Source organism: Cyclopterus lumpus, chromosome 12 (assembly GCF_009769545.1).
Source record: "Cyclopterus lumpus isolate fCycLum1 chromosome 12, fCycLum1.pri, whole genome shotgun sequence".
NCBI lineage: Eukaryota > Metazoa > Chordata > Actinopteri > Perciformes > Cyclopteridae > Cyclopterus > Cyclopterus lumpus.
The window spans coordinates 13,014,085-13,031,278 of record NC_046977.1 but is presented as its reverse complement, the minus strand read 5'-3'; the positions used below and the strand labels follow the sequence as shown (position 1 = coordinate 13,031,278).

General features: G+C 44.0%; 2 protein-coding genes across 3 annotated transcripts; one reads left to right on the top strand and one right to left on the bottom strand.

Annotated features, from left to right (window-relative positions):
- The first annotated feature begins 10,133 nt into the window (after window positions 1–10,133).
- On the top strand, window positions 10,134–11,715 carry LOC117740543 (nodal homolog 2-A-like). Its single transcript, XM_034547012.1, has 3 exons — window positions 10,134–10,440; window positions 10,691–11,454; window positions 11,563–11,715. The coding sequence occupies exons 1-3, from the start codon at window positions 10,134–10,136 to the stop codon at window positions 11,713–11,715; spliced, it is 1,224 nt and encodes a 407-aa protein (XP_034402903.1).
- Window positions 11,716–12,687: 972 nt separating this feature from the next.
- Window positions 12,688–16,881, bottom strand: LOC117740409 (eukaryotic translation initiation factor 4E-binding protein 2-like). Of its 2 annotated transcripts, none has more exons than XM_034546795.1 (3): window positions 16,615–16,881; window positions 12,920–13,114; window positions 12,688–12,820 (listed from the first exon to the last, which is right to left on the bottom strand). In XM_034546795.1, exons 1-3 carry the CDS (start codon window positions 16,748–16,750, stop codon window positions 12,792–12,794), a joined length of 360 nt encoding a protein of 119 aa, XP_034402686.1. In that variant the 5' UTR covers window positions 16,751–16,881; the 3' UTR covers window positions 12,688–12,791. The 2 variants fall into 2 exon arrangements, with proteins under 2 accessions (XP_034402686.1, XP_034402687.1); XM_034546796.1 differs by having other exon boundaries at window positions 12,688–12,817.
- Window positions 16,882–17,194: the final 313 nt, after the last annotated feature.

Below are 17,194 nucleotides of genomic sequence, written 5' to 3'. Positions count from 1 at the left end.
TTTAAAGACATGAGTAGAATTGTTATGAATTTGCTGGGGAAAAAAACCCAACATATTTACTAACTTACTCTTGTACGGGCATCTCTTCACACAGTTCTCATCAAAGCCATCAGGGCAGTCTCTCTCTCCATCACAAAGCTGTTTAGGACTGATGCATACAGAAGAACCTGGACACAGAACTGATGGACTGATGCAGGATGGCTTGGTGGGTGCAGGAGCTTCATTTAAGGGGAGATTTTCTGGAACAGTGGGAGTGGCAGTGTCTGCTGCATCTAAAATTATAAATATTAAGATGTACTCCAAGAACTAAAAAGGTTTTTCATCAGAAATAGTAAAATCAGCATCTCTAACTGCAGTTCTTCCAATACTTGAGATTATATCTTGGGAAACTCACCACATCCCTGTTCATCAGATTCATCCAGACAGTCCCTTTCCCCATCACATACGTGGCTGTATAAAACACACTCCGTTCCGTCTTTACATGGCTTTGAGCCCCTGCGACACTTCAGGATGTTTTCCTGGGCTGTAGGAGGTGCTACAGTCGGACAGTTGACCTCGTCTGAGCCGTCCGGACAATGAGGATTACCGTCACAAACGAGATTCTTGGAGATACAGCTCCTACGGTCCATGCACTTGAAATCGTCTAAGATTGGAAATTATGGCAGAGAAGGAAAGATTAGTTCTAAAAGCTGGGAGACTCAAGTTATCGGGCAAGTCAGTGGTGAATATGTTTACTTCTGACATGATTTTAGAGGCACCAAGAAAAATGTACAAGTGATACTAAGACTTTACCTTCAGAAGGACATGTGGAGACACAAAAGTCCTCGTCGTCTCCTTCGGGGCAGTCCATTTTCCCGTCACACAGCTGGGCTTGCGACAGGCATACCGATGTGTGCCGGCACAGCACAGACGGTTCATAGCACTCTGGCGTATCGGGCACTATGGCGTGTAAAGGAATCGAGCAAATTGACAAATCTTTATATAAAAAATAATGTACATTTGGTTGTACATGTGCTTTGAACAGTGAAAACTGTTGCCGTTACTGAGTGCCAATTCGTTTTTTGCTGTGTTCATGTCACTTAGGGATTACTATCAGAAAGGAATAGTCTCATGAAAAGTCGGTTATCTTTAATGCATCCCTGTAGTATAGAGTGCTGTTAAATGACTGATGTGTGGCAAAAACAACAACCTCTTGTTGTAAATTGGCTTGTGCGCAACTGCGCAGCTGAATTGAGCCATGATGCACCCAACGGATCGACTAAGCACCAACAAAGAAAAACAGAAAAACCTGATTCATGTAAAAGCAAAATAACTTGGAACACATTTTAAAAAGTATGCATTTGTATACACATGTTTATCCCCTCTATTAGGATGGTCTGACCTGTGACGACATCCCCGAGTGCAGCGATTACACTTAACACACGACCGCTCACTGTCATGTCCCGGATGTGGCTCCCATCGCGCCGGTCCCACAGAGTAAAGACATTATCCGAGAGGGAGAGCAGGAAGGGCTCAAAGGCAGCCACAATTGAGCCTGAAACGTTCCATCTTCTGCCGGCTCTGTGGCTTCTTTCCTTCAGCAAACTCATCATTGTCAAACCTGTAAAAAGTGCGAGACTGAAAACTCATTCAACAGGCCTGAACTGTGGAAATATTCACTCAATGTGTGCACACGTTGGAACATTAAGTGCAATATACCATCCAACATCAGATTCAAAGTTCAAACAAAGTCAAACTAACAACTATGATGAACTGTCCAACCCTAGTATTGTTTATTACAGCCACTTAAGTCATCACAACATAATCAATAACTCTGCAAGCTCTTATTGCTGCATCATTACAGCAAATTTAAAATCACTTGATCCTTTTTAGAAGGAGGAAATCTGAAGAGAACAATACATGAATTAAGCGTGCAATTGCACTTTAAAAAAAACAAATATTGCTTCAAGTTCTGTTTGGTGAGTCACAGCTGGAGAGACATTTCATTGCACCGATCTACAGAAGTACTGACCGGCACTTTTTGAGTTCCAGAGCAGACTACTAGCCCTGATGTCCAAGGCGATGTTCCCCCTGATGCCTCCTGCCGCCAAGTGCAGCAGCTCTTTGGCTTTGCCTCCCATCATGCTCACGGTGAGGACTTTGTCTTCCTCCAGCCAGAGGATGTCACCCCTCAGCCAGTCCAGGTAAAGGTCTTGGATCTCATCTGTCGTGCGGTACAGCTGATGAGTGAAGCTATTGGTGCCGATAATGTTTTGGTCACATGACACCCAGTAAAGGTTTCCTGTCCTCTGGTCAATTTTTATCAGACAAACTAAATAGGGGAGAAAAAAAAAAAGTAGTAGAGTAAGTGAGGAAAGATGTAATAAGTACAATTAGCTAGTCGGTTCATGGCAACTACCGACCAACATGTACAGTTGAAACTACCAACTTTTCCATCCAATCCATCCATCCATTAATTATTTTGATAACTCATTAATCTATAAATTTGTGTTTGAACAACGACATGTGGCATTTTGCTTAATTACTAAAATGCTTCATCTATTTGGCATTGCATTTTCTGTCAAGTCGTAATACAGTGAATATTGCTCAGTCACCCATGTCTGTACAAGCCAATGAAAACTCAAAGCATTAACCTGGCAGAGGTGTTGGGACCACCTCAGTCTGATATTGGGTTAGACTGGTGCGTTGGACATGGCCAGTTTGATTAGCCCAGTACAGCCAGTCTCTGTCCCAGTCCAGATCAAATGACAGGATGCCGTCGTGAGTGGTAAACAGCTGGATTTGAGTGGACTCTCTGCCTCTAAACTCCAGCAAGTTGACACTGGTGATAGTAGCATATATAAACCTTGGATCTGTGGGACAGAAATGAGTTACACATTTGTATGATGTCCTCACACTTGGTTAAAAAAATAAATAATAAAGAGTTAATCCCATAATGGCAAGAAATAATCTGGCACAAATGCAAAGTAAAGTCATGATGAACCTACATTCACATGTCTCATCCATCATTAGCACTTTGGAGTTTGGACAACCGCAGGTGAATCCACCGGGGTTGCCTTTGGTGAGCTGGCAGAGCCGACATGTAGCCTTCACACACGCAGAAGAACCTTTGAGGATATTTTTAAACGTGAGTATTATTAGGCGTAAAAGAAACAATCATCACGACTAAGAAAGACGTACTCCCTGTTCTGTATTGAAATACATTGTCTGTAGTTTATATTAAATACTTTATTAGTAGTACCTTGAGGCTGCTGTAGCTCATGGTAAACAGCCATTATTGGCAGAATAGTTTTCCAGATGAATTGCTTCTGGTTTGGTTGGTCCTGTGGAACCTGCCACAGCCCTTTGCCATCCACCCAGTATAAATAATCTTCAAACACAGCCAGGCCGAGAGCAGGCTTCTTGTTGAACAGGCCTGTGAAGGAGTACCGCCCTGTCCCGTCCACCTTCACTGTCTCTATGGACTGAATTAAATAATTCATGTTCAAGGTATATGAAGGACAAAACAAATTGTTTACCAAATTCATCCATACTGACAACCACACTTTAATAGCTTAGATCGTTTTAAACTCAGGACAACTAAGGGAAGCAATTCCTCCACCTTATATTCCATTCATTCATTCACGACCTTAGAACTAAATGAAGCAGAAAGGATTATTATTATTTTATAAAATAGTGGGCCATGACACCCAACCTTTTGATTAATGTTTGGACAAGATGGCAACAAGATGTTAGGAGTTTCACTTTGCCAGGTGTTTATATATTTGTCCGTCTGACAGATGTGATCACCGCCATAGTGTCTCAACCGTGTAAGATGCAGTTGTTGCTGGGTTTAGCATTTCCCGCTATGACAAACCACTGCTGTGAAAAAGGCCCACTATGCATCATAATTCTGCACATCCAAGACATTACATAATGCTACACCAGAGTGTGTGTGTCCCTCCATAACTCACCTTCTTGAAGTCGCTGATCCAGTAGAGCCTCCTGGCAGCCACGTCAGTAGTGAGGCTGTGGGCCGACTGAGCGGTTAGCACAGCCAGAGTGCTTCTTTCTGACGCATCCATCCATGACTTCTCTACCGTCACTCTGTCACCGTGGCCGGCACAGATCCAGAACATCAGGCTGGGAAGCAAAGGGGAGAGAAGATGAATAAGCACGACCCAGTGTATCACCTCTTTGGTTCTTCCGTGATGGATTTTCATGTATACCGTGTGCACAATTTTACTACATTTTCCAGGTTGCACACACACCATGTAAATAAAAGCAGACTTACCCTTCACCAATACCAGGATGATAATTTTAATATTATATTTTAAATGTGATACTGTATATCCTATGTAGCAACATAGCATACCTCTCTACAGGTATTAGCACCAACTCTGATGGGCTGATGTTTTTGCTCAGCAGAGTAGTGTAACTTTCCCCATCAGCTGCCTGCATGTAGATTGACTTAGTCTTCTGATTGGTCCAGAAAAGGTTTCCATTCAACCAATCACAAGCTAGACCCTTGATTCCAGGTTCCCCTGTAAAATACAAATAAAAGCAATCATCCGATTTTAGTTTAGAAACATTGCTTTTAATTCTGCAGTTGGCGAAACTTGGAACGTCCATGAAGTTTTTAATAACGTAAAGTTATAAAAAGATCACATATACACACACACCATTTCACCATAAGCACTCTTACTTAAGTCACTCAATAAAACTAAATAGATTGCATTACTTAAAATTATAATACACGACTAGCCGCAATCTCAATAATATCTTTAAAAACACAACACATCTTGGGTCAACTAACCAGTGTAAATTGTCCAGCTACGCTGCCCATCACATTTGTAAATGCTGCCATGGTGGTCAGCCCAGAAGTACCAGCCTCGGGCAACATCAAAGGTCAAGGCCACTGGGTCAGGCACAGGAGTCTTGATGGCTTCAAACTGTTGAGTCTTCACATTCAACAGCCCCATAGAGCCCCTCTGCACAATTAGCAATCTGGTAGCATTACCTGGACGGATGGATAGATTTAGGGGGAGAAAAGGGCACAGTTATGTGAATACTTGCACTGGAGTACGTTTCACTTCCTGATAGGTCAACATAAGGGATTAAACCACACAGGACTAAAGATAAAAAAAAGGTAGAATACATACAGAAAGACAATACATTCATGAGAAAAATGTATACATCTAAATTTCAACAGAAACAAACCTGATGAAATGTTTGTGTTTTTTATTACCAAAAATGAGAAAACACACAAAAAAAAAAAAATAGAATTTGATGAAACCTGCTCGTATCTGAAGTTCCGTCTTTACCTTTTTTCCAAATTTGTGCACTTCATAATATTTGTTAGTTTTGATCTTTTCAGAGGATGAAGCTGAAGTAGGTTCACATCAATCAGTTAATCTGATCACTAGCTCACCAGCACTAGATTTGTCCCAGGCTCAAAATGAGAAGTTGGTACCAAACAAGGTCGGGGCTGCAACATGTGTATGCCGATTATGTGCACCTTAGATCGGGACGAACAGAGAAAAACCCTCATTACCTGTAGCTAGACATGCGGAAGCTCCGTTCAGTTTGAAGCCCTCTCTGCAGTGGCAGTAGTAGGATCCGACAGTGTTGAAGCATTGATGCATACAGGGGGCAAAGGGTGGGGCACATTCATCCAAATCTGAGGAGAGAGTGTAGGTTTTAGCTTCGTACGCATGAGCTGTGGATCAAAAACAGACTTAGAAGGGGATAATCATACAGCTGCAAACGAAAGCATCTTATTAAAACTCATCATGCTATGTAATATTTTCAGTTTGATAATCGGAGAGGGGGTAAAGGGTCCGATGTGGTACTGCCATAGGCAGCGAACACACCTTCGCAGACTGCTCCATTGGGTGAGAGCGTATTTCCAACGGGACAGGCACACCGAGTTCCCCAGGGTTCATCGACACACATGTAGCTACAGCCGCCATTGTTAGTGGAGCAAATACGACCTGCAGGAGGAGGTTCAGCGTTACAGAGATCCATGCTTATGTTGTCCTTGATTACCCAACAGTTGTGGTAAAGAGTCACATTGTCCGTGGATGCGAATGGCGTCTTTGTGATTCAGGTAAATCTGCCCCACACCTACCGCAGGTTATGGGCTCATCGCTGCCATCTGAGCAGTGAGTTGTCCCATCACACCTCTCTTCAGCACTCAGACACGTCCCGTCAGGACACCGCATGCCGTCCTCACCACACAGACCTGGAAGGAAACAGACTCGTTGTACGTTTTCTCATATCTGCCCTGAGTTATGAGCTACCTGGTTGTGTGACCTCTTTTGACACAGACCCCCGATTCTGTTAATGCTTCTCGCACGCATTCAGTATGTTCACTGTTCAAATAAAAGTGAGCCAATAACGTACTTGTCTAGCTCTACATTTAAAGTGAATAGAAATACGGAGATGTGTAAATGGTTTCGATTTTATTGAAAAGAAAACTTAATTGTTCCGATAGCTTTTAGCTTGGTTCAGTTGTGTTTTTCCTAAATGTGTTTGGCAAAGCAAATTAGTTTTTAATGGACTCAGAAGTTCATTCAGTGAGCGACTCAGGATGCCTCAGTGTTCTACTGAACCACTCAGGTCTTTTGTTCCAGCAGCAGTTCGATTTTTTTCATGAACACAGTTAGGTTTTTTTAGATTTAGATTTAGCATCTTTCTGATGGTCAAGTTTTATGGGGAATCTTCTGGTTTTGTTTGTTCCTTGTGGTAGGTTTCTTGTCTGTTGTGCTCTGTGTCTGAATTTTTGGTGGCAAATGAGAGTCCCACAGATTGATACTTTGCTTTCTGTGTGTCACAGCATTCAACCCTCCATCTTTCTCACCACAGTCCTTTTCATCAGAGTAGTCCAGGCAGTCATTAAATCCATTGCAGCGCTGGTCTGTGGGGATACAGATGTGGTTTCGACAGGTCCAGTCAGAGTCCAGACAGCCCTCTGTAGCTGCACAGTTCTCCTCATCGGAGCCAGTGGGACACTGGTTTTGTCCGTCACAGCGGGCCGACGCATCAACGCAGCCGATGGAGTCAACACAAGGAAACTGACCTGGCGGACATTCAGGAGAGCCTGCAAGTGCTGCAGGGAAGAAAAAAAAAAAAAAAAAAATCACTTAAGATCTCTTATACTGACCTTTGAATCAACACACCCAAACAACTGGTAACTTGACTTTTTCTAACATGGAAAACTGTGAATATGAATCGGTTAACTGAGAGAAACCCTTTCTGGTTGCGCCGTCTTCTACAACTTGCATTTTAGGGTTTAGGGCTCGACTGCCAGCCCTGTTGAATATGGTGCCATTTCAGACTCAAGAAAAAAACAAATGATATTTTGCACAGGGAGTATATTTACCAGTGCAATCCATTTCATCAGATCCATCCAGACAGTCGCCACCTCCATCACATCTCCAGACATCAGGAATACACTTTTCATCATCACACTGCCACTGGCCAAGACGGCATCCCAAAGTCTGAGCTACACATGTACAAAAAAAAAAAAAAAAAAAAAAGAGAGAAAGACAACAGTTTGACAAAGGTCAAAGAGGAAGGCTTAGAAAATACAACTAGCCAGTCACAGTACCAAGTCACACACACTAGACAAATTGTCTAGACTTTTTAAGGTTTCAGGAATTCCCAAAAACCATTAAAAAAAATTTAATAAAAACAAACTAACTGAATTGTTAAATAGTCCGTTTTTTTCTAATTCTGGACAATAAAAGCCACAGACAAAACTCAATTATTGAAGTTTTAGAAATAAGGATATTAAAAGACCAACTTTTCAAAAGGTCCCCATAGGCCTCAAATGAGCAAACAAAATGACTAATGTTAGTAGGATATTCACTGGAAGGACATGGTCAAATAAATATGTAAAAAGAAAGTTAAGGGTCTATTTGGATCCAGCCTGTCTATAAAAAGGCCCAAACTGGAACCAACAGGTGTAGTCACAGAAACAGGCAAAACTCTGACTTGTTGAAACTTATGTATTAAACTGGCTTGTATTAAAATCCCAATAAAGTTTGTAACCCTGAACGTACGCCATTTTGCCTCGTTCATGTTCAGATCGAAAGAAGAAACTAATTACGTTAATTAACTTTACACACTCTCGCTCAATTTAAGTCACAGTCTCACACACACACAAACACAAACACACACACACACACACACATATGCCTTAAAAACGTAGTCCTGTTTTTATTTACCTCGGGAAATGCTCAGACTTGTCAACAAAATCGAATAAATGAGCTGGTGTAAGTCCATGTTGGCCCCGCGAGGCTCGTCGTGACAAACAGCGTCACCGGAGAAGGAACGATATCAGCCGCCACTGCCAGGTGTGCTCGTGATCAGCAACGGCCCTCTTAACTTCCGTTCCCAGAAATTAAAAAAAGATCAAATGAAACCTTTCTTATGGAACATTTGACGCAATGAATGTTTAATTCATTTATTCAACCTTTTATTTTATTTTTTAAATGTTTTTTTAACAATGTCGTACATTATTTAATAATTAATATACGTCATTTCCAGGTTTCCTCACGCGACGTCAGTGGGGTTAATTGTCCAGAGCGCGAGCTCCAGCACGACGCTGCTATAGGGAGAGCAGACCAACATGTTGCCCCTCCTCTTTACTGGTTTACCCCACTTACTGATGTTACATCCCATAAAAAAAACAATCAAAGCTTTGCAGTTTTGACATCATTTCTTTCTTTAGATGGCATATGTGCGACTTGAATGAATGAGTAACACTCATCTGACGCGTTTGACGTCATGATGGCCATTTAAATATGCTGTCATCTATCATTGATTGGTCGTATTTTCTAAAATATTTAAATTCTAGCTTTGTTAATGTTGTTGCGTTTTCTTTTGAAAGTAAAACTCTCAAAGTCGCCTCTCCCCCTTGATAAATCAAAACTGTGTTTCATGTTGTGACAATACATAATGACACATAGTGATAATGGCCCTTTCTGATTCTTTTCGCACATCATACTCTTCAAACGGAATCAAAGCTTTGTAGTTGGCCATCAGCTCTTTCCTTTGAGGTCAAGAGTGCCAGTTTGAGTTATTGATGGGCAACCATTGACTGGTGTGAAGTCATTAATGTTCCTTTCATGCTGCATTATGAATTATAACGGCAGATGTTAGACCCTGGATGTATGGATAATTTGAATTTGTCCAAAATTGTTTTATATGTGGGTATACACATAAAGCGTTGCCATTTGCCACACATTACGTTTTCCATATAAAATGGGTTATTCACAGAAATAATTAAAAATGGCAATACATCTTCAGAGTTGATCGTATGTGGTGTAACATGATGTGTATCTATTACTGACACTGGATTAGTCAGTCAATGAACATGTTCATTATGTTTTCCTGTTCAGTTCCACATTTAAACTGGATATTATGATTGTCGTTGATATATGCTTTTAGGTAAAACGTTATCAACTTTAGTTTAAACACATATTGTCTGAATCGCGTCTTTGTTGCATATTTATGGTTATTGTGTTGATCTAATATATAATGAATATCTAATAAAAACTGAACATATTATATATATTATATCTAATTATATAATAAATATCTAATGAAAACTGGAAATATTAAACTGTATGGACTTGTGGAATGACCTAGTAGGTTATAGTAAGTGTATGTGTATCCATAAAAAAAGACAACAAGTCATTACAAATCAACCAATTATTTAAAGAGCAGTAAGCTTTTTTGCAGTAAATTGCGATAATTATGGCTTTTAATTTCCCCGCTCTGTCCCAAAAGGCTCACAACAGAGAACACGTGATTAACTGCCGCGTTACTTCCCCATTAATCACAGCGCAGTTCGTAATCTCCTTAACGTGTATTATTGTCATGGCTCCTTATCAAAGGGATCTCTAATGGACCAACAGAGTGGTGCGCGCTTACAGTTCTCACGCCTCTGCTTCAGAGCACCGTGGTTTCGATGCCCAACGACCTTGCCACATGTAAGTCTTTGAGCGCTCCCGTGGATCACACGCGGCAGATCTCTTCAAAGGACTTCAGGAGAGAGGAGGACGACTATAAATCCGAGCCTCGGCATCTCACCGTGGAGCATTTGGAATCTACCTGTGTGAGGGACAGCACCACACGTTGGAATTATGAAGGGACTCGCAGTGGATTACTCTTTCGTGCTTCTTCTTCTGGTGGATTTGCTTCTGGGTGTCGCCGCGCAGCCCTTTCCCAGGATGCGCCCTGACGCACTGCTCCGTGGGATGAGCGCCGGCCCCAGACGCACAGTGCGCAGGCAGCAGGCCAGCCAGCTGCCCCTCTACATGATGCAGCTCTACCGGACCATGCTGACCGAGGACCGGGACAGCACTCCGGCTGCTAGCGTCAACCACATCAGGACCGAGGACAACCCCGTTCTGCACGACTCCGACTCTGTGGTCAGCCTTGTCGCTAAGAGTGAGTATTACAAATATATATATATATATATATATATATATATATATATATATGACAGATTGAGTTGGTATTGTGTCGCAGGCTTTGCGGTTTCCCCCGATCATGGCATTGATCTGTGTTGATTTATCTTACTCACCTTAATTTAATCATTTGTCAAATACAATGTGATGATTGGTAATACAAGCTATGATGATTTGGTCTTTTTTTGTTCATAACTAATAACCAATATTCTTTACTTTATTTCTTTCAGGCTGCCAGCAGATTGGCAAGAGGTGGTCCGTCACCTTTGACATGTCCTCCATGTCCGCAAGTGACAACATCCAACTGGCGGAACTCCGCATCCGCCTGCCCCCCTTCACCGAGTCTCCCGGAGCCTCGGTGGACATCTACCAATCTCACAGGGGCCGCTGCTCGGGCACGCACTGCCCCGAGAACCGTCAGTTCCTGGGCCGCGTGGTGGCCCATCCCAGCTCGATGGTCTCCCCCTCCTCCTGGAAGGTGTTCAACATGACGGAAATGCTCTCTCGCTGGCTGCAGCGGGATCACCCCGCGCAGAGGACGGAGGAGGATGAGGCTGAGGTGAAGGAGCAGGAGGGAGTCGGACACCCTACAGCTCACCGAGTCATGATGGTGGTCTTCTCAAGGCAATTCTCCAACAGCCGGCGAATGCCGACACTCATCCGCACAGCAGAGCACTCCAAGTACGTCAGCCTGGACCACGAGAGAGCGGCGGCCGGCTCTGGTCCCCGGCCGAGGAGCCGCAGGTCCCAGAGGTCGCCCCGCACCCAGCAGCAGCAGCAGAGAGTGGCTGGAGCCGCTGCTGCCAGCAGGCCCGCAGAGGAGGAGCAGAAGGGTCCCCTCTGCAGGAAGGTGGACATGTGGGTCGACTTCGCAACGCTCGGCTGGAGCGATTGGATTGTCTATCCCAAACACTACAACGCCTATCGCTGTGAAGGGAGCTGTCCGACACCAGTAGATGAGACCTTCACCCCAACCAACCATGCATACATGCAGGTAAGGCTGCATTTGAGACACTTGTTTCCTTTGTTGCTCCAAGGGAACATAGGTATTGATGATACCCTTTACAAGTGTTAATCATTATTCCTCTCTTTCTCGATCCAGAGCCTTCTGAAACTTCACCACCCAGACAAGGTGCCATGCCTTTCCTGTGTGCCAACGCACCTGGCGCCGCTTTCCATGTTGTACTTCGAGAACGGGAAGATGGTCATGAGGCATCACGAGAACATGGTGGTGGAGGAGTGCGGCTGCCACTGAGCAAAAGACCTGAAAAGCTTTTGGTCAAAGGCCAGATGGACCGGAGCCAATGAATGACAGGTGGACGGGTGACCACATGCACTTTACAGAGATGTCCGGTTTGACACATCAACTGGGACAGAGCCTGCTGCTGAGGTGGAGGACATTGAAGAAGGAGACTTCTGTATATCCTGGGCACAGCTTTCTCAATGGATGGTACTTTTTGTAGAAGATTAGGTGAAGTGTGCCTTGGATTGCAAGTGGATGAGCTTTAATTCACGTTTATAAAATATGCTCACTGACTGAATCACTATAGAAGATTCACACAAACAGGTCTTATGCAAATGTCAGAATGGTTTAAGCGCTTTTAACTTTATTGAAATCTTTGCTATGTACAATAATACAATAAATTATTTTTTATTTTGACAAAGTGCTTGTTGTTTTTTATTACTGTGTGTTAAGTTGCGCATTGAAAAAAATGAGTGAACACAAACTGAGACAATGATCATGCTAAAAGTTACAATAGACCTTTTTCACTTGCAGGTAAATGCACAGGTGTAATTGCTCGTTGGCAAATGCAACAAAGACACTTTACATGTCATTAGTAGCCACTGCGCTAAACACTTGCTAAAATATGTGCACTTGCTTTTTAGTTTTTAGACAGAGTTAAAATATATTTATTTATATTGCTATCAAAATGTCTCCATCAACTCAACGACTGTTACTTTCCACTGAGCTCCATACTTCAAGTAATTTATTTGACTCAAATTTAATATTTTAAAGATGTTCTTTAAAGTCCCCAAATAAGTCAAATCACATACAATATGAATGGTTTAAGTTTGACTTTGACTTGCTTGTCAAATATGTCACAAAATAAAGTGTACTAAAAGTAAACAAGATCATTTCAAGAATTGGTTACAGTATTATTTTCGAAGTATTATGAAAAGAAATCTGAAAGTGGAGAATGCAGCTAAACAAAGACTGAGCTTCTCATTTCAACCAAGGATTCTTTTTTTAATCTCAGTAAAATATGAAAGTACAAAAAAAAGCAATAAAAGAATGTTGGGAATCACTTTTATCCTTGCAGCTGACCCTCCTCAGATGTCCATTTCAAACTGGGCATCTACTAGAAAAACAGAAAAGACAATGGCGTTGAGTAGAGGGAAGGAGACAAAGCCAAGATGAACATCTTGTTGGCATTGTTAATGTGCAGAGAGGTTTTTACCTGCGTTCTCCTCGCTGTGCCGGCTGTGGTTGGTGGTATCGCCGGGTGTCTGTTCAGGCTGGCTTGTGTCGTTGGAGGAGTTGTGTTTGAGCGCCCTGGTGACTCCAGGGATGTCGGGCAAATTGGGAGGCGTACGAGCCAGAGGAGACGTCCGACACTGCAGGAGGAACTTCCTGTCGTAGATGATCCTGGTACCTGCGGGCGGCAGCGAAGGAGACCAAAGTCGCTTATTGTCAGTATTTTGTCAAGATAGATAGTTTTCAAATTGCACATTTAGCTTTGTGAAAAAGATTATACGAATACTGAACTTTTTATTTGGGCTAATCGACCAAGGCACCCTTGTGTAACTGGTTTAAATGATGAAAATGATATACAATTAAAGAATTATAACAAGTTAAAGAGAAGGACTTTCGGTTGGCCTCAAGGAAGTTCTGGCAAACCATCCGACGGCTCAGGAAGGGAAAGCAGGGTCTACCCCAGGCTGTTCTCAGCAGGGGGGGGGGGGGGAACTGCTGACCCGGACAGGGGACATCGTCGGGCGGTGGAAAGAGCACTTTGAGGAACTCCTAAACCCGGTCAACATGTCCCCCGGAGAGGGGGCAGCGCCGGAAGACTTTGGGGTGGATTCACCCATATCCCTGGCAGAGGTCGCTAAGGTAGTCAAAAAGCTCCTTGGTGGCAAGGCGCCAGGGGTGGATGAGATCCGCCCTGAGATGCTGAAAGCGCTGGACATTGTTGGGCTGTCTTGGTTGACACGCCTTTTCAGTGTCGCATGGGGGTCGGGAACAGTGCCCATGGACTGGCAGACCGGGGTGGTGGTTCCCATCTTCAAGAAGGGGGACCGGAGAGTGTGCTCGAACTATCGTGGTATCACACTGCTCAGCCTCCCGGGAAAAGCTTATGCCAGGGTGCTGGAGAGGAGGCTCCGACCGCTTGTCGAACCTCAGATTCAAGACGAACAGTGCGAATTCCGTCCCGGTCGTGGAACAGGAACAGTGGACCAGCTCTTTACCCTCGCAAGATTACTGGAGGGGTCCTGGGAGTTTGCCCAACCAGTTTACATGTGCTTTGTAGACCTGGAGAAGGCTTTCGACCGGGTCCCTCTGGGGTTTTTGTGGGGGGTGCTGCGGGAGTATGGGGTGCCGGACCCGTTGGCACGGGCCATCCGGTCTCTGTACGCCTGCAGTAGGAGCTGTGTTCGTCTCCTCGGTAGTAAGTCAGACATGTTCCCGGTGGGTGTTGGCCTCCGCCAGGGCTGCCCTTTATCACCGGTCCTGTTCGTGACCTTCATGGACAGGATATCTAGGCGCAGCCAGGGGGCGGAGAGGATCCGGTTCGGGAGTCTCGGGATCGCCTCTCTGCTGTTTGCGGATGATGTGGTCCTGTTTGCCTCCTCGAACCGTGACCTCCAGCATTCACTGGGGCGTTTTGCAGCCGAGTGCGAAGCGGCAGGGATGAGAGTTAGCACCTCCAAATCTGAGGCCACGGTGCTCTGCCGGAAACCGGCGGATTGCTTCCTCCAGGTGGGGGCAAACTGCCTACCCCAAGCGAAGGAGTTCAAGTATCTCGGGGTCTTGTTCACGAGTGAGGGTAAGGTGGAGCGGGACATCGACAGGCAGATCGGTGCGGCTGCAGCAGTAAAACAGGCACTGTACCGGTCCGTCTTGGTGAAGAGGGAGCTGAGCCGGAAGGCAAAGCTCTCCATTTACTGGTCGGTCTACGTTCCAACCCTCACCTATGGTCACGAACTCTGGGTCGTGACCGAAAGAACGAGATCTCGGATACAAGCGGCCGAAATGAGCTTCCTCCGTAGGGTGGCCGGGCTCAGCCTTAGAGATAGGGTAAGGAGCTCGGACATCAGGGGGGAGCTTGGAGTCGAGTCACTGCTCCTTCGTGTCGAAAAGAGTCAGCTGAGGTGGTTCGGGCATCTAGTCAGGATGCCTCCTGGACGCCTCCCATTAGAGGTTTTCCGGGCACGTCCAACTGGTAGGAGGCCCCGGGGAAGACCGAGGACACGCTGGAGGGATTATATCTCCCGGCTGGCCTTGGAACGCCTCGGGATCCCCCAGAATGAGCTGGATAAGCGGGTGATAATGGATGGATGGATGGATAACAAGTTAAAGGATCAAATAAAATAGAACTAAATCAAATTAAATGCAGCCGCTAATCTAAACATTAAACACTTCTAGTGGAAAGTCTATTCAATAAAATTCAGCAGCTGTCATTGACATTAAAGACTAATTTGTTTAAACACGTAGACAATAAAATAACTTTTTTTCCAATCAATTTAATTCAAACTAATAAAAAATAAAAAGTAAGCCGCTAACGTCAACGTAAAACTAGTAACTAGTTAAAAAGGATAAAATAAAAAATGTAATAAATAAATACTGTATCAACCACCTCCACAGTATTGTGGAGACCTGTAATATTTTGTCTGTGCTCTAAACGCCTCCATACATCTCCAAGACCAACGACCTCATTTTATGTCACACTGACCCAATTCTGTGTTTATCTGTGATACTGAACACCGTATCAGCTCTATAATGGACGCTTAGTCAACTTTCTCACAACCACGGAGGGAAAACTTTTTCTGTTTTACTTTCCAATGTGTCAAGCTTCGAGGTGTTAAAATATAAAATACTGAATAAATGGGCCAAACAACTCACCATGATTACATGAGCGCTTTGTAGTCATAGTTTATGTGTAAGAGTAGTAGTTAGAGGGAGAACGTTCGGTTTTAGCAGCTTGCAAGTATTCACAGAAAAATGTGTTGCATTCACAACACTTCAGGGAAGTATAATCGCTCACTTTATTCCTCTTTAACATAACTAGTGTGTCCTCATAACACCTTGTAAACATGTTGCTGAGGCCCAGTAACAGCCGGCTGTAAAACCAAGACTATAAATAGGACTGGGTGCAGGCCTATATTTGACTGAAAGGGTCTGTGTGTATTCTACAGCTACAAACTGCTCAGTCTGCTATTCATATTTAACCGATGCCAAAACAATGCAATGCTTATTTAATAAAAATAAAAAGTGTTCTTACCAGATAATCTTAAAGGGCCTTAATAAATGAGGAAGAAGGCCGTCAGACTCACATTCAATTTGATTGTATTGGAAATCATATCTACACACCGACTGAATCATAAATCAGCATAAAGTCACTGTGGAGAAGATGGGATGATAACGACGAACAGCAACACACAACTACAGTGGGATGGGGGGTGTCACGTGACCAGTGAAAGACTGTGCAGTTTGCGGACTGCATGCTTCCGGTGCAGAAGACTGCTCTAATAGGATTCCTTGAAGTCCGTTAACAGGTGGTTTTTAGCCCCAATTAGTCAAACATTAACAGGCCCACAGCCCACAGGCCCTTGGACAGCAACTACAGTCTGGCCCTTTGACACATTTCCTTGACAATGAAACGTTTTCATGCCACAACAAATACACACTTGTTCTAACTCATGTAATAACCCGTTCACTTCAAAATCTAGTGTCACAAAATCCAAAAGCCAAGGTGGAATCTCTAAATTGACAAGGTTATAATTCAACGTTAGGCCTAATACAACATAGAGCCACACACATCTTTTAAAGTCAATGTAAGTGTCCCTTTAAACACAGTGTTCTCATTGTATGAGTGACCCTTTGTCTTAACCCCTTTGCTTTCGGCTTTCTCATGCCCGGCACAGCGTTTACCTCCTGGCGTGGTGCTGAACAGAGTCCCCCCGGGAGTCGTGGAGTAGTCCTGGGGCATGTGGGCAGCGTCGTGGATGGATACCCGTCTGACGGCCGGGATAGCCCGGCTGCCGGTGGTCTGACCTCCCGTTGACATCTTTCACAACACTGTCTGAAGCCCTACAGACCGGGGCAGCTGCGTTGAAGTGTGAAGGACGCGACGCAGCTACAGTCAGGAAGCAAGGCAGTCACCATGTGGTGTGAGCGCGATCCAAAACAACCCACGGACCTCCTTCAAAACAACACGTGGAGTGGAGAGCTGCGATTGGCTGAAAACAGGGGGCGTCACAACACGTGGAGGTTGATGACTTGATATGTAAACGTGAATTCATATGACGTTTCCAGAAAAACACGAAGTCAGTTCAGAGCAGCTCAGCTGAGCACAATCTGAAATGTGTCCTGTCTCGTGAAAAAATGTCTACTATCAACATCAATTATAAATAGTTTCCAATATGAAATAATAATACATTTATACTTAGCTTTATTTATTTAAGTTCTTTCCTGAACACTTCTTCGAAAAATATGAGGTAGTTTGGAGCAA

What these genes read in the sequence shown, in the direction of transcription:
- LOC117740543 (XM_034547012.1), top strand. Translation starts at nt 10,134, where the DNA reads ATGAAGGGACTCGCAGTGGATTACTCTTTCGTGCTTCTTCTTCTGGTG. An exon ending in GGTCAGCCTTGTCGCTAAGA is followed by an intron (nt 10,441 to 10,690) that starts GTGAGTATTACA and finishes TATTTCTTTCAG; the next exon opens with GCTGCCAGCAGATTGGCAAG. An exon ending in CCAACCATGCATACATGCAG is followed by an intron (nt 11,455 to 11,562) that starts GTAAGGCTGCAT and finishes TTCTCGATCCAG; the next exon opens with AGCCTTCTGAAACTTCACCA.
- LOC117740409 (XM_034546795.1), bottom strand. Translation starts at nt 16,750, where the DNA reads ATGTCAACGGGAGGTCAGACCACCGGCAGCCGGGCTATCCCGGCCGTC. An exon ending in GTTCAGCACCACGCCAGGAG is followed by an intron (nt 13,115 to 16,614) that starts GTAAACGCTGTG and finishes TGCCGCCCGCAG; the next exon opens with GTACCAGGATCATCTACGAC. An exon ending in GCACAGCGAGGAGAACGCAG is followed by an intron (nt 12,821 to 12,919) that starts GTAAAAACCTCT and finishes CTGTTTTTCTAG; the next exon opens with TAGATGCCCAGTTTGAAATG.